General features: G+C 44.7%; 1 protein-coding gene across 1 annotated transcript in view; it reads left to right on the top strand.

Moving 5' to 3' along the window:
- ZNF366 (zinc finger protein 366) overlaps positions 1–22,538 on the top strand; it is a 66,651-nt gene extending 44,113 nt beyond the window's left edge. Inside the window, exons 2-5 of the mRNA XM_079144078.1 lie at positions 29–1,380; positions 5,236–5,427; positions 15,413–15,587; positions 18,494–22,538. Coding sequence (XP_079000204.1) covers positions 43–1,380; positions 5,236–5,427; positions 15,413–15,587; positions 18,494–19,029 — 2,241 coding nt within the window. The 5' untranslated portion in view covers positions 29–42 and the 3' untranslated portion in view covers positions 19,030–22,538. The remainder of the gene's footprint in view (positions 1–28; positions 1,381–5,235; positions 5,428–15,412; positions 15,588–18,493) is intronic.
- Positions 22,539–26,294: the final 3,756 nt, after the last annotated feature.

Below are 26,294 nucleotides of genomic sequence, written 5' to 3'. Positions count from 1 at the left end.
CCCACAATAAGTTTCTTTCTCTTTAAAGGAAAACTGCCAAGGATGCAGAAGGAAATGAAGATGATCAAAGATGAGGACGTGCATTTCAACTTGGGTGTGAAGAGCACCCCCTCCTTTCCCCACTGCCTACAACCAGTGGCTTCCCGGGGTAAAGCACCCCAAAGACATCCCTTCCCAGAAGCTCTTCGGGGTCCTTTTTCCCAGTTTCGGTATGAGCCTCCTCCAGGAGACCTAGACGGATTTGCTGGAGTCTTCGAAGGAGGGGGTTCCCGGAAACGGAAGAGCATGCCCACAAAGATGCCCTACAACCACCCAGCGGAAGAAGCCACCCTGGCACTTCACTCTGAGGAGAACAAAAACCACGGCCCTCCAAGCCTCCCTCTGCTCTACCCGCAGCCCCCACGTCCCAAGTATGACTCTCAGATGATTGACCTGTGCAACGTTGGCTTCCAGTTCTACCGCACCCTGGAACACTTGGGGGGCAAACCCGTCAAGCAGGAGCCCATTAAGCCCAGCGCAGTGTGGCCCCAGCCAACGCCCCCTCCCTTCCTGCCCTCACCCTACCCCTACTACCCCAAAGTCCACCCTGGCCTAATGTTCCCCTTCTTCGTGCCCTCGTCCCCATCCTTCCCCTTCAGCCGGCACACCTTCCTGCCCAAGCAGCCCCCGGAACCCGAACCGCTGTTGCCCAGGAAGGTGGAGCCTCAGGAGAATGAGGAGACCAAACAGAAGGTGGAGCGTGTGGACGTGAACGTCCAGATCGATGACAGCTACTATGTGGACGTGGGCGGGGCACAGAAGCGCTGGCAATGCCCCACCTGTGAGAAGTCCTATACCTCCAAGTACAACTTGGTGACCCACATCCTGGGCCACAGTGGGATCAAGCCGCACGCGTGCACCCGCTGCGGGAAGCTCTTCAAGCAGCTCAGCCATCTGCACACGCACATGCTGACCCACCAGGGCACGCGGCCCCACAAATGCCAAGTGTGCCACAAGGCCTTCACCCAGACCAGCCACCTGAAGCGGCACATGATGCAGCACAGCGAGGTGAAGCCACACAACTGCCGTGTCTGCGGCCGGGGCTTTGCCTACCCCAGCGAGCTCAAGGCCCACGAGGCCAAGCATGCCAGTGGGCGCGAGAACATCTGCGTGGAGTGCGGCCTTGACTTCCCTACGCTGGCCCAGCTGAAGAGGCACCTCACCACTCACCGGGGCCCCATCCAGTACAACTGCTCCGAGTGCGACAAGACCTTCCAGTACCCAAGCCAGCTGCAGAACCACATGATGAAGCACAAGGACATCCGGCCCTACATCTGCTCCGAGTGCGGCATGGAGTTCGTGCAGCCCCACCACCTCAAGCAGCACTCGCTCACCCACAAGGTATTCAGGGGCTCCCCACCCAGGGGCGGGGCTGCTGGATCTTGGGGGAGCAAGGAGGCCCGTGCTGCTCCCCACCACAGACGCTGAGGAGCTGTGCAACTTTGGGCAAGAGGCTTGCCTATCCTGAGCCCTGATGCCCTTCCTCACCTTCCAGTAGGAGAGAATGACAAGACCGTAGACTATTCATCAAGTCGTTTGCTCAGCTAGCCTTTTAGAGTCTAAAGTGGGTCCAGAAATAAACAATGTAGATCTTTGGAGAGGAGGGTGAGGAAGGACGAAGGAAACAGCTGGTTGCTTTGCTTTGCTGTTGCTTCCTACTTCCCAAGAATCCTTGATTTTTTTTTTTTTTTTTTTTTCTGGTAACTTCATCTAGGGCGCTAGCATGAGGGTGTCATCAGACCCTGATCAATAGGATATACCAGTGAGAGTCTCCTAGAAAATTCTTGTGTCTTTTGCTACTGAAGCAGGACTACCTTTGGTCTGTTTGCTGGATCTACCACAAAATCTGCAGGTGGCTCTGAGGGGAGCAGAGCTTGGCCAAGTCCTGAAAGGCCTCTGCTGCCTGGGTGTGAGCACCTGCCTGCTTGGATTGGTGCTTGTGGTTTGCATTGTAGGAGGCATGAGGAAACACCCTTTTCTGTTTGGTTTGTTTTTATCTTCCCTGGACTCAGATCTTCAAGGAGATACACAACCCAAGGGTCTATCTTCAGTCTGGTTTGCAACCAAAGCCCTGGAGTCATGCAGACTGAACTAAAACAAGGCCCTAGTGGCTTTCCTGAAATCTCACCCTGGCTGAGCTGACTTGGGTGCTTTGAACTGCCGAGAAGGGAGTTTCGCCCTGCTGACCTCATTCATTACCCTTGACCTCAGTGGTTTCCTTGGCAGGAAAGACTTCTAGCAAGCCAAAGTTTTGTTAAGACATTCTTTAATTCTGAAAGGTCAATGAAGGACTTTGCCCAGCCAAGATAATGCTTCTGCTCTGCTATAATGGGTTTCATTTGTTAGATTAGGACAAAACGTGGGGCATTTTCTGCCTCTGCAGCAGAGATGAAATGCGGGGCTGCCTTGTGGGCTCTGCACAAACAGCTCCTGCCCTACAAAAGGCCCCCATAGATACCATCAGAGGGGAGTTGCCTGCCAAATGCAGGAACCACCACAAACGACCTACACCAAGATTCAGCCACAAAGAGGACCATTTGCTTATTTCAGGACTCCTGCATGTATGGAAAAGGCCTCGAAGGTACATTTTAGAACATATGGATTCTGTAAGTGGGAGAAACATCTTGGTTTCTAAAATAAATTTCATTCGAAACAGGAAACAAATTGCATTTTAATTAGAGGCATCAGCAAAAAGTGAAAGGTCGTATTGAATTCTTGCTCTATGGCAGGTGCTTTACTTCTCATTTAATCCTTATTTACTTCTCAACAATTCTGAGAGCTACTCTCAGTTTGCAGATAAAGACACCAAGGCATGGGGAGGCCACTCAGGAATCCCTGACACCAATTTCTGAGTCTCGGAAACTTACTCTCAAAATTCCTCTTTTCCACCCCTTCTCTCCCCTTGTCCCTCACCTTGACACAGGCTCTCTTTCTGTGATTTCACCTGTCCTGTCAGAGATACATCAGCTTCTTTAGTTGCCCCAGAGTTGTGTCCAAGTTCCTTTTCCTTTGCCTTCTGTGCCAGCCCACATGTGAGGCTTACTTTGGGCCCAGAATTCTCTCCAAAGTATCCAAGATCAGTAAAAAATAGTGACTTCTCCTTGGTCCTGGATCATAGCCAAGTCCAAAGAAAATCTTTTTTTTTTTGATACCAGGGATTGGACCCAGGGGCACTTAATCGCTGAGCCACATCCCCAGTCCATTTTTATATATTTATTTAGAGACAGGGTCTCCCTGAATTGCTTAGGGCCTTGCAAAGTTGCTGAAGCTGGCTTTGAACTCACAGTCTTATCCTTCTGCCTCGGCCTTCCAAGCCACTAGGATTATAGGTATGCACCACTGTGCCCAACCCAAAGAAAATCTTTTAAAATTTTTATTCATTTATTTATTTTTATTTTTTGGTGCTGGGGATCAAACCAGGGCCTTGGGCGTGCTAAGCATGCATTGAACACATTGAGCCACTCCCAGCCCAGAGAACATCTGGCAAAAAGAAAGATACTGTGGTAAATTTTGAAACCCATCAAGAATATATTTTTATTGATTTCATAATTTTAAACTCACTGAATATACATTTTTAAAATTCATCTTTATAGAGGGCATTAAAATTTAATCTTTAAAGGAGGACAATTCCTATATCTCCTTATTACCATTAATTCATATGCAACTGTAATCATTTAGACTAGAAAGTGAACTATAAAGAACCCCAGGATTCTCAAGACCTGTTGCTTCATCTTGAGAAGGGAAGCCTCCACCAGAAAAAAGCCTTATTTATCTAAGGTTTCACAGCCAGTAAATAACTGGGCAGAGATCTGAACTCTACCCTTCAGTACCACGGGCTCACCAAAACTGAGGAGTGGTACCATCTTAACCATTTTCCAAGTTAAGTAAGTGAAAATATAGGCAAAATCTGAGCTGAGTTTCTTTTGACCTAAGAAAGGAAACTATACTATAGATTCCAAGTAATATGGATTTATAAGGTTTGTTCTTTTAGAAACCTGTTCTTATCCTGTAAGATTTTTTATTTTAGTGCCATGGTCCTCTAAATGTTCCTTTTCAGAAGTCATTCAGGCGTGGTACAGTGGTGCATGCTCTAGTCCCAGCTACTCAGGAGGAAGAGGATCACTTGAGTCCATGAGTTCAAGACCAGCCTGGACAACATAGCAAGGCCCCAGCTCCAGGAAGAAAAAAAAAAAAAAAGTGTCACTCTGAATCAAGATATTTTGCAAAGACCTTTTCAGGGAAGCAACAAGTAGTGAGGTTTAGCCAATGGTCTGCTCAAGGTTCAAGTCCCCAGAAATGCTCTGAAGTGAGTGCATAGATGCTCAAGTATTCAAACCCTTCTCTGCAGATAGCAAGCAAACTGGAAGACCTTCTGTCCTGTTTTCTAATTCAGAAAGCTGCCAAATTTCTCCATCAGAAGGAGCTAGATGAGGGGAGGATCCAAAACCATTGGTGTTGTTTAACTCAGAATGGCCTGAGGAAACCAGGGGACCAACTGGAGATCAAGTCATAATTGGTTGAAGTGAGGCTGAGTTGTTCTCCTGGAATTTTTGGGTTCATTAATGTCAAGAGGACATTACATTACATTACATTGTTTGTCATATGGTAAATGATATCAGTTTAAAAATTTTTCTTTTTTTATTACTGGAAAAGCCAGATTACAGACATATTCCACAGTGCTTTTGTCAAAATTCTACTAATCCCTTTTTTTAAAAAAAATTAATTTATTTAATTTGTTCTAATTAACTATATATGACAGTAGAATGCATTGGTAAATCATACATAAATGGGGGATAATTTCTCATTTTCCTGATTATACATATTATAGGATCACATGGGTCAAGCATTCATATATGTACATGAGGTCATAATGTCTGTTTCACTCTACTATTAATCTTTTTGAACTGTTAATGTAGCATTAAATACCAGTAGTAACAGGAACAACAAAAGCAATAGTTTTCTTTTCCTCTACTGATCTGGCTAGTTTATGGTGTTCAGAAGAAAAAAAAAAAAAAAAACCTGGATTATGTGATCAATGCTTTTCAAGAAAATAATTTAACAAAGCTGAAGCTATACCTTTGAAAACTTGACATCTCTCACCAAGTTCTTTGTGGATTTATGTAGCAGAGAGAAGAAAACTTCATGGAAGCCTGTTACCTGTTAACCACTTATTTGTCAAATCTTGCCTCCTCACAGGGTGTGAAAGAGCACAAATGTGGGATTTGCGGGCGTGAGTTCACCCTGTTGGCCAACATGAAGAGACACGTGCTGATCCACACCAACATCCGTGCCTACCAGTGTCACCTCTGCTACAAGAGCTTCGTGCAGAAGCAGACTCTCAAGGCACACATGATTGTCCACTCTGATGTAAAGCCCTTCAAATGCAAGGTGGGCAGAAAGGGAGGGTCAGAGGATTGTGCAAATACCCAAAGGGGAAAAGACCCTGGGGACCTTCTACTCTGTTTCATCAGTAGGGCTACTCAGAGTAGGTCCATGGCCATCCCCCTGTCCCATCCCCTACTCTGTCCCTCTTTGCACCACACCTTTGTGCACATTGGCCTTTGGCTGATCCCTGAGGAGCCTGTCCTGGTTGTCTCATTGTGGCATCAGGGCCCTGGGGGGGGGAGTCTGAGGGTGGATGGCTTGTCTGGAGAATGGGTTGGTAAGGGATGGAGGTAATGTGGACAGCTCTTGTTCTAGGGTGGAGAACCAAGTGTGGCCCTCTTTCCCTTACCAGCCAATGAATTGAACATAGAAAGGAGTCAGAGAAGCTTCTAGCACAGACTTTTCTCCTTTCCCTTGCCTCTGCCTGCTCCCTTTCTGACACTTAGACTGAACTATATAATTTGAAGACAGGCCTCCCAGAGAGAATGAAAGGGATTCTGCAGGCTGATTTCTTTTCCTTTGGATATGGACTCAGTGGTGGGACCATGGCATCTTATGGTAGCTGCAGCATTATTTCCAATAGCTAGGATATGGAATCCACCCAGGTGTTCATCAAAGGATGACTGGATGAAGAAAATGTGCCTTATATGCACAATGGAATGCTATTCCACCATAAAAAGAATGAAAAAGAATGAAATCTGGCATTTATAGAAACTTGGATGAGCCTGGAGCACATTATGTCAAGTAAAATGAGTCAGGCACAGAAAGACAAATACCACATGTCCTCACTCCTATGTGGAAGCTAAGTTGACCTCATAGAAGTACAGAGTAGCAGAATGGTCACCAGAGTCTGGGAAGGGACAGAGGGGGATAGAGAGATGCTGATGAGGGGATCCAAAATATAGTTAAGAATAAATTCTGGTGTGTCATAACATAGTAAGGTGACTAAAGTTAACAATTTATTGGATATGACAAAATAGTCAGAAGAAAGGATTGTGAATGTTCCCAACACAGATATGAAAAGTGTTTAAGATGATGAATATGCTAATTACACTGATTTGATCATCACACATTGTAAATACTAATCCAAATATCACACCATACCCTATAAATGTGTATGATTATTATGTGTCAATTAAAATATTCTAAAAATAGAATAAAAGAAAGGTATTCTGATGCTAGTCCTTCAAAGGAATGCCTCAGTGGGCTGGGAATAACGATGAACACAGTCATCTAAAGCATTTTTCACTTATTCCTAAGTGCCACAAAGCATAGGAATGGAGCATCTTTGTTAAAAGTTCTGTGTTAGATTAACTTGGTTGGATTTTTATTTCATATATGAGAAAATGCATAAGCCGAAGATTTGTGAGGCCCAAGGTCCTGACTGATGTTTCTCAGAAGTGCTCGGGCTTCCTGGAGGCTTCCCCACCTGCTAACCCTGTTTCCTTCTCCACTTCTAAGATGAGGAGTCTTGCTCACAATCAGGTAGTTAGGCATTGTGTGGGCGAGTGTCATCCCGGTCACAAAGGGAAGGCTGAGCAAGAGAAGAGGGAAATGCCACATTCAGACTATCTGTAGAGCTCTTCTGCTTGAAATGAAAGTTTTCCTTCTTTCTGTAACTGCATGTCTGATGAGATGTGGGTGACATTCTCCATTGATCCATATTTCTAAAGTGGGGTTCCCTGCTTCTAGGGGACGTTGCTGCTTTCATCCTCTGCAGTGTGGCTCCCACTTAAAGGAACCCCCTGTGAAGTTGACTTCTTTCCTGTGTTGCAACTCCTGGACGGGGTGAGGGGTCAGGAACCAGAGCTTCCCTAGACCATGTGGGCATTGTCCAGAGGCAGGAGAGGGAGACTTCTCCCCCCAACCTTTTTCCTGCCACCCACTTCTGTTTCCCCTCCTTTTCTCCAAGTTCCCAGTGGTTTGAAAGTCAATTTATGTCCACCTTGAGTCAGCCAAGTTAAGGGGGAGGAAGCAGCATGCAGGATGGACTACATAATTTTCAGGGCCCAGTGCAAAATGGAAATGAAACCCCTCTTGTTCAAACATTATTAAGAATTCCAAGACAGTGAAAACAGAGCATCAAATCAAACTCAGGACCCTTCTGAGTTGGGACTCCATGCTGCACACCCATGAAGCCAGCCCTGGCTGCATGAGCCAGTGGACTCCACAGAGTACCTCTTCTGTCTCTCCTTAGGCACATATTTGATTTCCTTCCCAATCCACTACAGAGTGCTTCACTTCCTACAGAGGTTCACTGTCTCCTACCACAGAGAAGCAAACCGAGTCTCTTTGCCATTCTTTATTCCCTTTTTTGATTTACTCTTGGGCTTCAAGCATGAACTATATATTTTTTAATCTTATCAGCCTTCAGTGGAATAAAGTTGTTAAAATGTGAAGGGAGCCATTGCCTAATTTATCCCCTAAACATATCCACACCTGTCCAGACCAACAATCTCATCCGTTCTGATCAGGCAGTGGTAGAACCACCAAGAAGAAAGTGCCCGAATGGGGGATATCTCAGTGGCAGAGCCAATCCATGCTGTGCTGAATGTGTGGGCACAGAGGCAGTTCTGCTTCTCCACCCTCAGAAATGCTTGAGGATTTCTAGGGCCTAGAAGTATTTGAGGTTCCAGAAATTCTCTTGGCTACCCATGCACAGAATACCACACAGAGAAATGTAGCCCAGCCCAAAGGAGGAGTGAGTCATTCTATCTCACCCCCATGACAGTGCACCATACATGGTCCAAAAGGTGCATGAAGGTCAGCTTCGTGGTTCAGAATTCTACTTCTCCTCCTCCCTGAGGTTTGAATAGGCTCTTGCTATCTGGTCCACACTGTTAGACCCCATAAGAGAATGTTTACAAACATAAGAGAATGTTTCAAAGCTGGCATTTCAAATGTCAGCTTTGAAATAATACACAGTTTATACTTCACAATGGGAGATGGACCTGGCATAGGATTTGGGCTGGTCCTCTGCAAAGATCCTTTCTTCCTAGTGGGTACGTTCTCTTAGGTGGCCAATTGTGAAAGAATAGGTTGCCTAGAAAGCATTATCTATTATTAGACAAAAAGATTTGAGTGTTAAAGGGCATTCTCGCCAAGCTTAGGTGGCCCTTCTACTTTCTTAAACATCTCCAAACAACAGCAGTCACCTCTACCCAGAGTCCTCTGTCTCCTGGAAAGTGCCAGAAGCATACTTCCAGGTTCTTCCTCTCCCTGTGCCCTATCCCTGAAAACTGTCACTTTGCTTGGTATTCTTTTTGTACCACCACCCTTTATCATTTCAAAAGATTCTCAGAGCGTGCCTGAATTCACAAATTACGCAAAAGACTTTTAGTGTTTTTCAGAAACTCTGTGATAGATCCTCTTGAGATGGTGTCCTGTGGACCTTGCTTTCCATCCATGTTGTGCCAGATTCTTAAAAATCTGACCCTGGGTTGCAGGTTGTTGGGGGTTTGGGAGTTGGGAGTGGGATGGAGGCTCATGTCTGTGCAGTTCATAACCATCTGGTCAATGACTGGCTGGTCGCATGGTGATATTGAAAATCAGGCCCAGACAACCAAACAAGATCTTGGTGGCAGTGACAGGGAAGAGTTATTCTTTTCTTGTTGTTGACATTACTGGAAAAGAAAGACAGACCTTGCTGTAGCCATGTCCAACAGTTAGCTGTGTCGCCTTTACCCAAAAACTTACAATGAGAAAGGTTCTTTTAGTAACAGATTCCAGTATCTTGGGATTCTCACCATTAAAATTTCCTCCTAACATAAATCCTTCCTCCTGTTGCAACAAGAAGTGGTTCTCTATGGCCCTGTGCTCAGTGGAAACAGCTGTCCCCAGTGAGCAGAAACGTTTACTAACTGTGGTCTTAGGCATTAACAATAGGATGGAAACTTAGAGGAGAGGAAAGGTTTCCATTCTATTTCTTTCTTTTTAATTTTTTTCCTTAATAAAAAAAAAAAATTACTGCCCTTCAGGGCTCTTTTGCTATTGGCTCAACTGCTGGACTCCTTGCTTTTTGAGCCAGCTGGAGTCTGTCCAGAGGCTTGCGCCTGTAGACTCACTCGAGCCATGTTTCAGAAATATGCTTCCCAGATTCTGCGTAAGCACGCAGGGGTTGATTTGGATACTATCCTTGTAGGGCCGCACTCCATAACAGCAAAGAACCAGCTGCCGTCTTTGGAAAACCTGTCCAGGAAAAGCAGCCATCCAGAATTTCCGGGACAAATTCTCTTTTGAGATGGGTGAAGCCGGGAGCTGCCTAAGTTATGAATCACCGGGTCATCTGCAGCAGAGGGCTGAAAGCTGGAGGGCTGAGCCATTAGAGGAGGGGTGAGGTCTCCCTGAAAAGGGTCTCCACCTCCACTACCAAGCAGCCTCCATTATCCTTTTGAGCTCTTCAGTGCTCTAAAAGGGAGAAAGCAGATGGGTGACTTTGCAGGCCTGGTGGTTGGGGTCAGCGTTTTCAGGCTGGCACTGAGGGGGTTAAGGCAGTGACCAGATAGCAGCCTTTTGGCAGCAAAGCCCTCCTCAGCAGAAGGAAGGATATAGCTGTATGAACTGCCTGCTTAACAATGCCTCACGCGTCCCCAGGGGCCGCCTGCAAATAGATTTCATCTTGCTTTCTCTTGTACTTTTCAAAGCTTCCTGTTTTCTCACGGTCCTTTTGGACAGTTTACAGTCTCTCTCTCCCTCCCTCTCTCTCCCTTTGAGGAAAGGAACACCCTTCTTATTAAAGGAGAGAGAGGGAGAAGAATGTAAGGGAAGGGCAGTTTAGTGAGGCCATTTTTCTCTGCTGGCGGCCTGCAGCTCTTTGACCTTTTCTCTCGGAATAGGAAAACACGGGCTTCCTGGGGCATCTCACACTGAAGCTCACTTCAGTCTGGAGCAGGGTAGTGTGCTTCTTTTTGGCTTTCTCGGCCTCTGGCCCCAGCAAGTGGCTGCCATTGCCATCACCCTGTCTCTGCCCACAGCCAACCTCTCTCTGGCAGCTGCTGCCTGTCAGCATGTCACAGGGGTTCATGGGCAACGAGTGCCTGGGGCGCCTCTTGGCCCTTGTGCATGTAGAGAAAGGGCACCAGGAGGCCAGAGTAAAAAGGCCCGGAGCAAACAGGGCATCTGCCAGCTACTTCAAAGGCAGACTGCGTTCTGGGGAGCCTGATAGTGGGCTCTCCCAAAGTCTGCAAGCTACAATTTACATTCACAGTGCCCGGGCTGGTTCAACACAACTACTTGCATTTCTATCAGGCCCCAAGTAACCTGGCAGATATTGACTTAGAAGATTCCTCATTTGATCCTTTCTTTGATATTTCCTCCAGTTAATTTAGCTTGAAGGGATAGAACTCACATCTTGAAAGATCTTCCGATTTCTAGAACATTAAAGAATCTACTATGCACTCCATAATGATAGTAATAAGAGCTAATATTTACTAAGCTTTTACTATTTGCCAAGCACTTTGCAAGAATTATCTCATTTGATCCTACCAACATCCTTGATAATAAGATACGTTGTGCAGAAGAGAAAACAAAGCAAGTTCTCTGTCCTGGGTTCCCACTATCACCTGTCCACACTGTCATCTCAAAACCTTATGATCCAGTCAAACCATTTTTAAAGGATAGTTAAAAATGCTTCCATTTTTTAAAATTTGATTTTGAGGTCCACTTCCCTCTTAAAAAGTGGGTAGATGGAGAATCTGGGATTTAAAGTCAAAGGCACATTGATGCTGCTCATTAGAGAGGGTTCAGGAAAGGACACCCTGGTTGAGAAGATCCTGAAAAGACGAAAGCTTTGCCCTCACCACTCCATCAGCTTCCTGCACCAACATCTACCTTATTTGAAGCTCTGAAGACCATGGGGGGAGATGGTTCAGCAAGCCCTATCTTGGGTTAGCTCCTAGCTGCACAACTCATGATTTAAAGAGGACTTAAAGTAAGTGGTTGCTTTTATCCAGAGAAGAAACTAGAGTTTGTTGTTTCCTCCCAGTCACTCTTCTTCCTTCCAGGCCAGCCCGCCTCCCTGACTGCAGTGCTTCTGCTTGAATCTGACATCTCAGACATCATTCCAGGATGCGATCCTTAGCTGGCCCCCTCTTCACTAACAGCCTGCGAGGTCTCTCTCCCTGAATTTCAAAGACATAAAATAACTCTGTCCACTTATGTGCTATCCTATGAGGATAATCTTCCAAGAAAGATGAAGAGGGCTTTGGTTCTGGACAAGGCCCCAAGGGCTTTTGGAAGGGTCAGAGGCTGAGAGGATGAATCTAAACACCTGCTGCTGAGATGTGAATGAAGCCCAGGTGCCTTAGGCCCTAAGTTAATTAGCCCCATCCTCACACCAGGGAGGACTGTATTTTGCTAACTAATGTGACTAGGTTTAGTGGAGAAAGGAGGAAAACTGGTAATGGCTGCTTTTTAGAAGTTTGCATGGGGTGATGATATTTTCCTGACTTGATTACTCATTCTCATGACCAAATATTTAGATATTCATTGAGGACTATGTGTATAGTCCTGTGCCTTTGATAGGGAAATTGGTTACGAAGAAAAGGAAGGTGAGCCTTGCATTGGAGATTACCTGGGACACTGTCTGGGGCCCCAAACACCTTTCAGAGTTGACATACCTTTATTTAGTCCTGGGAAAGCTCTCCTTTGTTGTGTCCAATAGGCCATGATAACCATGCAGGATAAATTTAGTATATAAAAACTAAATTTTACCAATAGTACGAAAATCATTCTCCTTTACCAATCCCATATAATATAACTGACCAGTCATGTCCCACAGTGGACTTTCCCTCAGGCCATAGGTCTTGATAATATATATAAAATGATATTGATGATACCATTTTAATGTCCTAATGTCCCTATGTGACACTAAAATCTTCCAAGAAGTTCATTAGTGAATGAATTGAGCTAGAAAAACATTACAAAAAAAAAAATACACTCATAAAGGATCATAAAAGGAAGCTTGTCTGAGGCTGATGCCGAACCTGGAAGATGCCCAGAGGCAGCCGTTGTGATGAGCATAGCTCCTCATTGGAGTGGGGAGAGGTGATAGGTGGGATCTTGAAGCAGGTGAATTGCAGGGTCTGCCCTGACTCCACATTCTAGCAGGTATGACAGCAACATGCAGTTCATCGTTATCACAACAGTGATAGTTCCCTTGCCTGGTGGTTTAAGTTTGACCAGAGTGTCTACAAGTAATCTAGTGAAGAGAATTTATTCTTGGGTCAAATAAAACAAAGGACAGTGCACATTTTTCAAGGTGAGACTAAAATTCCATCTCCTTTGCAAAACCCTTTCAGGTCAGTCCAGCCTCTAATACCTCAGCAAACACAGGTTATAGCTCAAAGAGAAATTTCTCCCATCACAGGAGCCAAGTGCAGAAGGCACCCATCCCTTCCAAGGATGTCTGCCTGGCCTAGAGACCCCATCCATGCCTGGACTTGTGCAGTAGCCTAATTGCTCTTCCAGCCTTCAGCTCCTACTCTCACTTACCTTGTGCTTCACCATGTAGGGCTTTTTCTTCTGTGATTTTTTTCTGCTGCCAGGTGCCCACCCCTTCACTCATCAAATTCTCTCTGAAAATCTAGCATGCATCAGGCTTATCCTAGACAGGAATATAATAAAAAAAAGCTGGCAGAGCCTTCATGGAAATTGCAGTCTACATGGTGAGAACACAGCTGAAATAAATATTGAGCCAAGTACTGGTCACACTTAGCAATTGCAAACAGCGATATCACTTCAAATAATCAAGAACCATTCCACAAACCAGAGGAGATATGCTTTTTCTAAAACTAATCACAACTGCAAATATTTCATGTAACATCTTGAGATTCCAAACTTTATTTCTTTAGCCATAATAGAAAGTAGGTAAACTAGGCTGATAAATAGAACTTTATCAAAACTTTTATACATGTGAAAAATTGAGCCGCAGAGAGACATATTTTAATTAATTATCGCTATGGAGAATAAAAGAAGGTGTGTCTGTCCATATATTACTTCTCTTGAGGACGTTGGAATTAAGCCAATTCTCTCATCCTTTTCTGCAGTGGGTGGTCATCATTTTCAAATGAATGTGGTGCACAGGAACTATGGGTGCTGAGCTTGGAAACCCGCACTGGTGACCAAATTCAGTCTTGCTAGAATGGAAGTGAAAGGGAAAAGTACTTAAAATCCCCCAATATTAATTATTCAAAAATACAAAACCACCATTCATGATCCATGTATGGATACTGTGACAAATGTACAATCCCAGACTTGCTGCCTCTTACCACCCAGTGTTCTTTTAGACCAACCTTCCAAGGTCATCATTTGTTAGGTCTGACCATTCCTCCAAGGTCAACTCAACTCTCACCTCTCGAAGAAGATGTTGCCTACATTAATAAAAATTTAATCGGAATCTCCAATGGTGTCTTAGTGAAAAATGACACTGATGTCAGCTCCAGGGGTGCTATACCTCTAGTCCTCTCTGTGACTAGGTAGGGGGGTGGGAGGAGATTGCTCCTTCATTAACACTATAGTCTAACTGCAAATAGAGAAATGCTTCCTTGCATCCCTCACAGGACAGCCAAGGAAGAGCTGGAGTTTCCAAAACCCTGCTCTACTGAAATGTTCTGGGGACAAGCAAATAGCCCCAGAGCTGTTCTATACTTTCTGCTTGCAAATACATTGCCTTTGGAAGGAAGGTTCTGCTCTTCCAAAGGAAGTGTGAGAACCACTGCTGTGTCTATCCCATACTGGCACTTGGATGGAAATAGAGAGAAATGATGAAAAAGAAATGAATAACCCACCTGATTCGTTTTTGTATACCCAAGATAATATTCTCATGTTTTCAAATGACTACCCAAAGAAAAGACACATCTCTTTCTTAGATATCACTTTGTTTCTTTGAACTTCGAAATTCATTCTAATAATTAGTAAACTAAACATATATTGTCTAATACAGTCTCATGAAAGAGCTATGATGTGGAGGATGCAGTGTGAACCTGGTGGCTCTGGGATCTGATGGCCTCAGTTCCTTATCCCAGTTCCAGCACGCACTGTGAGCCTTGGACAAATGACCTAAACCCTTAGTTTTCCCATCTGTAAAATAGGGATGATGATAGCATCCATCTCGTAAGATTGATGTGGGAATTAAGATAGTCCTTGACAGAACAATGCCTTCATATTGTAAACACCCCATAAATATCAAACACAACTGTATTCTTGTAATTAAACACACTTCCAGCAACCACTTTCAGATCAGCTCTTCTCCTTTCCCAAAGGTTGCATCCAAAAGCAGCTTTATAAACTTTGCAGTTTTTCACCTTGAATTCAGAGATCCCTGGATGCCAGCAACAGATGTCTCAAGAATCCCTCTGTGCTCCACCTCCAGGGCTGGGCAGAATCCAGCCCCTCCCTGATACAGAGGAACATTTTCCTTGCAAACACATTTTTTTAAAAATTTATTTTTATTGTAAACAAATGGGATACATGTTGTTTCTGTTTGTTCATGAAGTAACAGCATACATTTGCATAATCATACATTTACATAGGGTAATGATGTTTGATTTATCCTGTTAATTTTCCTCCCCCCACCCCTCCCACCCCTCTTTTCCCTCTATACAGTCCCTCCTTCCTCCATTCTTGCCCCCCTCCCACCCCCCCATTATGTGTCATCATCCACTTATCAGCGAGATCATTCGTCCTTTGGTTTTTTGAGATTGGCTTGTCTCACTTAGCATGATATTCTTCAATTTCATCCATTTGCCTGCAGATGCCATAATTTTATTATTCTTTATAGCTGAGTAATATTCCATTGTATATATATACACCACAGTTTCTTTATCCATTCATCAATTGAAGGATATCTAGGACAAACATAGATCTTTGAAATGCCAAGATCCAAGCAGAATAGAGGTGGTTGTGAGTCACCGCACGTCCATCCTCCAAGGGCCTAATGCAGGTTCTCTCTGGCGGGATAACTGTGTTCTCCTGTCTCTGTCTCCAACAGCTGTGTGGGAAGGAGTTCAACCGGATGCACAACCTAATGGGCCACATGCACCTGCACTCAGACAGCAAACCCTTCAAGTGCCTCTACTGCCCCAGCAAATTCACCCTGAAGGGGAACCTGACGCGTCACATGAAAGTCAAGCACGGAGTGATGGAGCGGGGACTTCACTCTCAAGGTACTCCCTCTGCAGGAAGCCCCACGCTGCCCGTCCAGTGGGCAGCAGATGGGAGTGGAATTGTTTTGGAATATTACCTTGGGGGGTGGTTATTCTTGTTAAAAATGAAAAAGGATTGTGACTTTTCAAGACTTAGAATGCTACCAGAAGAAGTGTAATAACTAATATCAGAAGAACGTAAGTAACAGAGAATCATAGAGTAAATTCAGAGCATAACAACGCCATTTGGCTCAGTTCTTGATTCCTTTGTCCCAGACATTCCCTCAGGTGCCTCCTCTCCTTAAATCTTCACAGCTCTTCCAGGCTGGAGGAACTTCTACTATACCTAATTGCAGATGGGAAAACTGAGGCTTCCCAAGTTGCCCATCTGAAAAGTGACAGAGTTAGGATTTGAACACAGACCCTTCTGACTCCACAGTCTTTATCGTGTCCATGTCATCATTCATTTCTGTTAAAGGGCATGTGATTTTTCTTTCCTTTTTAAAAAAATAGGTTTGCATGCTCCGTTGCCAGCGGGAGTGCGGTTGCAGCAGCCTACTCCTCCCTGTTCACCCAAGGACTAGTTTCCTGCTGATTGCCCCCTGGGCAGAGCAGGAGTTTATGTCACCCCCACGGAGTCTTAACTGAGCTAATGAAAAGTCCTCGCCTCCTTTCCCTTCTCAGCCCCAGGGCCCTTAGCATGAAGTTTGTGATCTGGATCTACTGCCTTCATCAGGCTTGCTTCTTAGTCACCTAATCAACCAGTTCTTCATAAACAGACAATAAATGCAGTGAGCTGCATGCTGTGCAGATCCTCTCAGGAACAAGGCCAAGTTTGCCCTCTAGGAGGTCTGTGTTGGGGGAGAGATGACCGTGATACATGTAATTTACAAAATCATATTACCTGCTTTTTGACCACTAATGTGATCAAAGCACGGGGCAAGACACTTCAGGCATTATTGCCCACCCCTACAAATCCATGAGACAGATTCTGTTATTCTCATTTTAGGTAAAAGGAGACCAACCCTGGAGGTGTTATATAAATTGCAGAGGTCAGACAGCAGGTCTGAAGGTGGAAGTGGACTTCCAACTAAAGAATTTCTGAATCAAGCCCAGGCTCACTACCCTAGGCAAGAATCTAGGGTGATTGTTTGTGTTTGCTGCTTACAAAGGCAGTGACATTGCCGCAGATTCATAAATAAGACACTCATGCACACACAGAATGTTCAGAGTGATCGTCACTTTTAGGCATTTCGCCACACCCCCTTACTCGATGGTGACTTATGGGTGACAGGGAACATGGTCATCACAAAAAAAGAGCTGGAGTTTAAGCTTTAAAAAAGCCTTGAAAAAAATTCTTATTATTTAAAAAAAAAAAAAAAAAGAGCAATTATTTTCCTCTGTTTCTCTCCTGAATGATTCATTCATTGAATCTCTAGTTGCCTGAGCCACTTTCCAAGGTAGGCCTGGATTTTTCCAGAAGAGGTAAAGTTTACCCCTTGCTTAGGGTGGGGAGACAGCCAAGGTAATGAGGTGGTGGTCCTTAGCGGACAGCCTGATCTGGGCACCACTGCCTACATTGTTCCAGTATCCACACCCTAGCAGGCTCCTACCAGCTCTGTCATTCTGGGGGGAAAAGGAAGAACATCACTATGCATCATGGGGTTGCTTTGAAAATTTTTACAGACTTTCAACAATTTTAGTGTCTTCATCTACAAAGAATGTTAGCATTTTTTTTTTTTTTCATTCTGGTTTTTAAGTGACTCAAAAATCATTAGAAAGATCCTCCCTGTTCCCTGGCAAGATTAAAGATACAGACAGCAGCACGGCCTGATATCATAAAGTAGGCAACATGGGGCCTCAAGCCCCTATCCATCTGTTTTATGAGCCCTCCCTGAAGCCTGTCTGGCTGCATCACAGACCCCTCCCTTCCTGTTTCTCCTCTTTATTATAGTCCTGGTCAACTGTGGAGTCACCACAGGCCTGTAAACATGGGACAAATGAACCACTACCCCATGTCTGTTGGGCATAGCTAAGCCCATCCCTATAGGGTCCCAAACTGAAACTGGAAATGCTATCCTTTCCAAACACCGTGCCTGGCTTGGGAACACTGGTGGTCATACACAGGGGCTGTAAGCAAATCAGAGATCCTCCCTGCAGGGAACAGGGACCATGGTCTTCTGGTGAACTTCTCAGCCCCAAGTGTTATCTCGTCTCTTTTTCCAGATGAAAATAACTTTGTTGTTGCTTAAAATTTTTTTCATACAATAGTGTATGTGAGTGTGTGTACACTGTGAAAAATAAAATAATTAATACTTGAAAAGTGGAAAGAAAAATGTAATAATCACCTCAGCGTTCATCAGGTTTGAGATTTGGGCATACTTTCTTCCAGACATTTTTTTGTTTGATAGAGAAAATGAATCAGGTCTACACTATAAATATATGTGCATATTTTTCAACTTTAATTAGAGCATAATTTTATGGTGGTTAGTGGGTCTTTATAACACATAACACCTACGCATAATTCATTGTGTGGATGTACTGTTATGTGTTGAACCAAAACTTAAGTACCAAAATTGTCCTCACAGTTTCACTATAATAAAAAACGTGGTGATGAGCATGCTTACACATACATTCTGTGCCCCTGCCTGCCTATTTTTTAATCGTTTCAATTCTTAGTAGTGTCACTGTTAAGTCAGGGTCTATTTTTAAAGCTTTTGGTGCCTATTGCCAAGTTCACCTTAACAGGGTTATACCGATTTAGATACTGTCTGTGACAAGCCTCCCATGTCCACCTCCTTACTGGGAATTGTCTATTTTTACAATCAGAACATGTGAAGTGGCCCTGGGCTACCCCACCCCTGACACCCAGGGCTCCCTTTCCACTGTGCTTCTTGGATGCATGAATTCTCACTCTGCTCTCGCAGGTTTGGGAAGGGGAAGAATCACCTTGGCACCGACAGGGAGTGTCCTGAGGAGTCTGGAGCAGGAGGAGCCTTTCGACCTCTCCCAGAAACGTGGGGTGAAGGGGTCTGTGTTCCAGTTGGATGCAGAAAGCACCCGGGACAGCCCCTGCCGTGAGGAGGAGGACGATGACAACTACTATGAGGTGGAGCCCTACAGCCCTGGCCTGGCCTCCCGGAGCCAGCAGCTTGGTGCAGCCCAGGATCTGTCTACCAAGCCTGAGCAGGCCCCTGAGGGGCTGGAGGACACCTGCAAGGAGGAGGAGGAGGATGTGCCCAAAGAAGAACAGGAGGAGGGCAGCAAGGACCACCATGGGGCAGAGGGTGTCCTGGAGCGAGATCGTGCCGCCAGAGAAGAGTGTCTCAGCCTCAGGGTGTTCCAGAGCACCCGTCGGGGCCCCTCTTTTTCTGATTACATATACTTCAAGCACAGAGATGAGAGTTTAAAAGAATTACTGGAGAGGAAAATGGAAAAACAAGCAGTGCTTTTGGGTATCTAAGTGGACAGTTTTAAAATTACATTTGGAAAATGAGAACGAGGCAGTTCAAATATAGCTTTCTGCATGAACTGTCATTTGCTGGGGACTGACTGGCAATGCCAGTCTTTACAAATGGCTCAGACTAAGTGAGCCAGCCTGGGTAATGTACATGCTTCCCAGGTCCTTCCTTGGGTTCTTCATACTTTCAGCATGCTTGCAGGGTGTTCAGTGTTATTTTATGCATCACCCATGTAATGAACTGTGTGTATTCTTCTAGATTTCTAACTGTAAGCTGAACCGGGGTGCTTTCAGAAATTCTGTTTTTCTTTTACTAATATGCAATACATGGTAAGTTTCTTTCTAGTTGGAAAACTATGGTGCTTTGACGAGTTACCTTATTAATATCTGTTTAGTTGAGTTCATGAAAGTGATATTTTTCCAGATAGAAGAAAATACTAGTAACTGTATATATATAAAAATAGCCTTTGTTAAATAATCAAAAATACCAGAAATAACACAGAAGGGTAAGCTGTTGAAAAGGATATTCTCAAGTAGTTGCTCCAAATGTAAAATGAAACTTCAGGAGAAGATGAGTAGTTTTGACCAAGGGAAAAGCAGCAATGCTTAGATTCCTTCAGGATCTCTTGTCCTGCTTTGGTCCCTTCATCAGATAGGGCATTTGGAGCAGATTTGCAGATGACTGGACAATGCTCGGGGGTCCTGTTCCCTCAGACTAACCTCTGGTGTCCCAAGCACAGCACCATCCTGGACACCATTGCTCTGAGGCCTCAGGTTCCATAAAGGAACTGCAGGGAGACCTGTCAGCAGTGAGCAGTGAACCTCTCCTCTGTGCTGGAGGTAGGGAGTAGATGAGATGAGTAGATGAGAATTCTCCCTGAAACAAGCTCTGACTTATTCTGGGTATTAGAACAATCATCAGCTAATCACGATAAGGAAGACCAGGGCTATGTTCTCAATGCACATCTGGGGGAGCATTTTAAAAGATACTAATGCCAAGGTCTCAACTCCCCCAGAAAAGATTCTGATTTAATTGGTTGGGAATGGAGCCTTCACTTTGGTAATTTCCAGATTACCCTGGGTGGGTAGGGTATGTGTAGCCAGGATTGAGAAAGATTCACTGGGCTCAAATAACCCTCATTCATTTCTATGTCTGCCAGGACCCCCTCCCAGGGACTCCACAAATATTTCTGTCCCTGGCTGCATACTCACAGAGATAGAGGACAGGAGATCTGCAATCATGATACTGACTCAGGTTTTGTACCTGTTCTGTAAGAGCCACACAAGGAGACACACATACTCCATATAGATACATGCTTTTTGTGCTAGAAGATGCCTGCGATGTTCATGGCTATTTTTCATGTTGACAGTGTATGACTGGCCTATGGTGACTCATCATTCCTGCCAGGTGCTGGAACCATGATTCCTGCCAGCACCAAGGACTGTGATGGCAGGTTGAGCCTGGCCCGTGGGCCTTCATTAGGCACTGGCACTGAGTAAAGCAATGCTGACAGGGGCTGCTTATGTTTGATTCTGACCCGCTGGTAGGTACTGTGTCTGTGTTCCTGTACACATGATCACTGCCTCCTGGTTGGGAGTTTCAGCTTTTATTTGTAGAGCTAGGTACTACTGGTTACTGTTTCCTCTCCTCCCAAACTCCCCAGTACATCTCTTTAGAAGAGCTAGTCCCTCTCCAGTGGCTGGAGCCTGGCATTTTCTCTTGGCCTTGGTTCTTCCCCATTAACCTCATCTAGTCCTCATCATTGGCCTGTGGGATCCCTGGCCCATTTCTACTGCTGCCTTCCTCAATTTCCTTCCTTTAGCATCACCATCACCAGGAAGTGCTAAAACTGGGATTTCCTACTGCCACCCATGCTCCATGGTACTTGCAAAGAGGATGGTGAGGAGGATACTGTGGATTTCTGCATCCACAAGCACAACTCTGGGCCAAAAACTGTTCCAAGTCCTCAGAAGAACCGGTTTCCTTTCATTCCCTAGGAATATAGCTCATGGGTGCCTTTGATGAAATTGCCCAGGGAGTAGGCAGAGTGATCCGTGACACTGCCAGCTCTTAAGGTTCTGTTACAGGCACATTCACTCAGCAGCCTTGTTCTGAAGACCTACTACATGCTGTGCCTGACCACAGCTACTGCAGACTTCCAGTTGCTTCTGGTATGCCCAACTGGAAGAGTAGTCAGGAAGAGCTAGAGCAGCAGGCTCTTGTCCTTTCCAACCAAAACAAATCCTGTAGGAATGCTTAAGGAACCTGTTACTGTTGAGCTGGAGAGGGTATGGTAGCTGTATGGTCTAGAAGAGTGGTTTTCAAGTTGTTTTAAGGAGTCAGAGGTCTCTGTCAGGCCTCTGCAGAGCCCTTGGGGAGAAGCTCTTAGTCCCTATGCCCGCTTCACTCAAAGTGGCTCAAATTTTCTCTTTTTGATGTTAGCATTCTAAGAAAAATTTTATTTGGTGGGAGGAAAAAGGTCAAAGGAAGATGAGAAAAATTTATCAGGGAGTGTGTTCCAAGGCCTGTTTTTAGTTTTTGACTTTGGATATGAGAGACTTAAGAAATCTGATGAGTAATATAGTGCTGACCCTCTGAGAGCCAAGGCTAAAATCTTGGTTGTAACCAACATCCTGCTTTGCCTGGGATGATCCTGGTTTATACCTGTTGTCCCAGGGTAATTACTAACAGTGTCCTTTAATCCTCAAAAGTATCCCAATGAGGGTGATAACTTACATGAGCACCCTATGGATGATCACAGAGATAAAGGAAGGGTTGGCCAGCCTTGCCTGATGAGCTGATTAACCAGAATGCAGGTCTGAAGGAAGCCCCATTGGAGCCATCCCCAGAGAAAGAAGGAATGACGTCATCTAAGGTTACCACCATCCCAAGGCCATGACCTTCATCACATTGTGAAACTCTGAAAATGGGTCATAACCAAATGCTCTCCAGGCTTTTGACTACTGTCACTTTGAACCAATGACCAGCCAAGTGGCAGGTCTTTCATCCTCTGTATTCAGGTCTGTGATTGCCCCTCTTGTTGCTTTGTGGTCCCTCTTTCAACAAATTTGATTCCACATTGGCCATGAGACTGAAGCTGACCTTTCATAAATCCACAGAAGTAACTAGTTTATTTGTATATGAGTAGTTGCATGAGAAAATCCAACATGCATACTGTATTTATTAAGCCCTGAAGGCATTTAATAAAATATTAACATTGTGTTTTGAATTATGATCTTTGTCTGCTTTGCTGGAACAAAATGTAACAGAGCTAACATTTAAAATCCTCGGCATATTTGGACAACATTACACCAAATGTTGATTTTGTACAGAATTCTGGCTTGCTATTTAAAAACTAAAATTCCAAGTGTAGAGCAGCCCAAGTTTGTGAATATTGCTTTCTGCTTCAGTGAAAAGGCAGTTTACCTAGAAATAGCATGTAACCTATATTTTGTTAATTTAAGCAAATAAAGACATGTTGAAAAAACCGAGTTAATTATTTGTATATATGTGACATTCTGCAAGGAAGCTGCCATTGTCAACATCTCACTGCTGCATCTCACTTTGCCAGGGTTAGCTCCTCAGTGGTTAGCTTCTCAGCCCCAGGGAGAGAAGGATCTTGAATTCTGCCTCCTTCAGTGCTGCAGAAAGGATGAATGCATCCCAGCCCATCTGCAGGTAGATGACCTCTTCCCATCCTCTTCCCCTTTCTTATTCAGAAAGGTTTACTCTGGAGGGCTGTCACAGCAAGTGGAGGTAAGAGGCAGGATTACTTCATTCTGCCTCAGTTTCTTCTTAAAATGAAGTTCAACCAAGAAGCGGTAGACTCCAGTGAGCACAGCACTGATTCTGGACTCAGCCTGCCTGGGTTCCAGGTCCTTGCCATCCCTTTTCCAATGTCTGGGATCTGAAACCAGTTCACAAACCTCTTTTTGTCTCAGTTTCCTCATCTGTAAAATTGCACTGGGAAGTGGACCCTCCTCACAGAGTTGTTATGTGGATTGCATGAACTAACTCACACAAGACATTTAGAATGTACCTGGCTCACATTTCACACTATGGAAGAATTAGGCACCATGATTGCCAACAACATAACCAAAAAACTGCGTGCTCAGTTCTCTCTCCTTGAAAGAAAACTCACAAAGCTGTATTAGCATGGGAGATTGTCCATTTCTGAGGAGGTTCCTTTCAAACAACCGTAAAACTTCAACACCTACTGAACACAGGTAATTAAATGCCAAGCACTGTGCCAGGTGATTCACACACTCGATTTCATTTAAGCCTCACAACCCTGCAAGGCAGACATTATCCCTATTTTGCCAATGAGGGAATTGAAGTTCAGGAGAGTAAAATAACTAGCCCCAAATTACCTAGTTAATGAGCATCTACCTTACCTCCAAGCACTCAGCCTGGTGCAGGTTCAGTACTCTGGAAGCAGCTGCTGAGACAAATTTGGGTGTAAAATGTTTATTAAAGATTACACTGGTAAAAAGAAGGGAGAGAAAGGAGATGGAACAAAGAGAGAAATAAACTGTGGGGAAGCCCCGACCAAGCCTCAGTCAGTGCCATGCAGCTCTGGAGCTAACATTCCCCATCAGGGTTGTGCCAGGTTGGGAAAAAAGGTTCAGGGCTTCCCACCCTGCCCTGCTCAGTCACCAGAGGTGGGCTGCCCAGGTAAGAGCGTGCCCTCCACAGCTGGGGACTGGCAGCTACTGCACTCCCCTAACAGGTGCAAAGCCTTCCTTGGAGAGAGACCGGGTGGCTCTGCGTCTCCCACAGGTACAGTGGCTCCACCTCTGGCACCCCTCAGGCCTCTTTTTGCATAGATTCTAGAGCCTCTCCAACAGAGTTCTGGTGGGCCTCTCCCCCTGATGGAGAAAGAGGGTTTGGACACACTTCAGTCCCCACAGCTGCAATGAATCTAGGGACCAACATGGATACTTATTTTCTCTTCCTTTATTACCCTGCACCATGGTTTGAATGTATCCCCTAAGAGGTCAAGTGTTGGAAACTTAATACTCAAATTCATATGTTAAAGGTACATGGATGTAGGAACTTTGGGGTGAAGTCATAAGGGTGGGGCTCTTGGGATGGCATTAGTGACTTTATAAGAGGGAGAGACCTGAATTAGCACACTTGCTCTGTATCATCATGTGATGCCTTCCACCTTGTTACAATGCAGCAAGCAGGCCCTTGCCAGTTGATGGCACCATATTCTTGGACTGCCCAGCGTCCAGAATTGTGAACTAAATAGACCTCTTCTTTATAGATCATCCAGTTTCAGGCATTCTCTTATAGTAACAGAAAACAGACAAGGACACCTGGTCTAAATTTCCTTCTGCATCAGATACACCTCTGCCAGGCTCAATGACTTAGATGCTTACCTTATCCCCAAAGCCCTCATCACCAACGTGATACAGGCTGACTGTTTGTGTCCTTCCAAAATTCATATGTTGAAACTATGATCCCCAATGTGTTGGTGTTTGGAAGTGGGGCTTGGGGGGAATGTGATGAGATTTAGATGAAGTTGTGAGGGTGGGGGTCTCTCACAGGGATTAGTGACCTTATAAGAAGAGGAGACAAGAACCTGTTTCTCTCTGCCATGTGACAATGTAAATGTCTGGAAGCTAGGAAGTAAGCCCTCATCAGACGCTTAATCTAACTCCACCTTGATCTTGTACTTCCCAGCCTCCAGAACTATCAGAAACAAAAGGTTGTTGTTTAAGCCACTGACCCCGTGGTATTTTGTTATAGCAGCCAAGACTGACTAAGGCACATGCCTTTTGCAGGATAGAGTTACTGCACTTGTTCATTTATAATCACAAGTCAAGGAAGAATCAAAAGAAACCACAGTGGTCACCCAGGTTCCAAATCATTCTCCCCTGGCTCACTGTGTGAGAACAATCCTAACTTCCTCCTGATGATCAGGTCAATTACCTCTGCCAAGGTAGCTACTCCTCTGTCTGTCTGCTGTCCTCTAGAGACATGGAACAAAATTGCCTAGGTAGCAGCCATAGTTTTTATCAATGATACTTTTGTTATGTCCCCAGATGCAAGTGCACTCTCTTTGAGCTTGAGAGCTTCTAACCCTGCAGAGTTAAAGGGATAAGAAATACAAATTCCCAGTGTGTTATTAGGAGTGGTGGTGTGTGGAACACTCCTGTTTGCACTGTTGGTCTCAGGACCCATGCAGGCTTCCTGTTGAGGCCATAGAACCAGAAGAGTCTTTGATCCAATATATATACTGAAATATGGCCATCCATACAGAGTATTTCATCCAAGCACCCTCAGGTGCTGGCCACTTCTAAGTGGTACACATATGATATGAGCAGTAGCTCTTCAGCTGTGGGCCCATGGCTCATGGTTTGATGTGATGTTCTGTAGGATTCTGTTCCAGTAGAACAAACACTCCAAAACCCCATGCCTTGCATGGTGCTGGCTAAATTCTTACAAGTAGCAAAGGCATATTTATACCCAGAATACCTCTCTATTCCTGTGTCAGGACACTGCTGGCCTTTCAGGAGCTGATAGAGTCAACTTCTTACCAAGGGACTGTTGGCTCTTCTTGAGCAATGGTGTCACCATGGAAGCTCAGCATCAGTCTCCATGGTCAGCACATTGGATATTCAGCAATGGTAGCAGCTAGACTACTGCATTTACTGTGGTCAATGCAGTTCATGCTTTTGAACCCATGTGTAATCACCATCTCTGCTGCTGTGTGTACTTCATTCCTTGTTCCAGTACTGGGGTAGTTATTGACAGAGGCTGGATAAAGTCAACTGGCAAGGTCATTTTTGTCTTCCAGGTTACTACTGAATGTTTCTTCTGGGATGAATATTAATCTGTGATGCAAAGATTTTCACATTTTTTTGTTCATTCCCAAATATCAATACACATAACTCTACCCCAGACAGAGAATAATAGTAAATACTACTCTAATTGAAATGGTTAGGAATTGCCATTCTGAGAAGTGAGTGAAGAAGCTAGCCTTGGGAAGAAGGAAGAACATTCCAGGCAGTGAATACCACATGTGCAAAGGTCCTGTGGTATAAAGGACTGCTCAAGGACAGAAAACAACAGGAGAGAGATTGTGATGCCCAGTGAAACTTCCATGGAAAGCTGTTGAGCAAGGAAGAAAATGAGACTCACATTTTTGAAAACTCATTCTGGCTACAGTGTAGAGAACAGGTTGGAAGGAAGTCATAATGATCCTTGGAGACAATGAAGATGCAGTTTTAATATGCTGTGAGAGGTAATATTAGCCTGG

Source organism: Sciurus vulgaris (genome assembly GCF_902686455.1).
Source record: "Sciurus vulgaris genome assembly, chromosome: 6".
Lineage (NCBI taxonomy): Eukaryota > Metazoa > Chordata > Mammalia > Rodentia > Sciuridae > Sciurus > Sciurus vulgaris.
The sequence above is the reverse complement of the archived record's forward strand: the minus strand, read 5'-3'. Positions and strand labels throughout refer to the sequence as shown.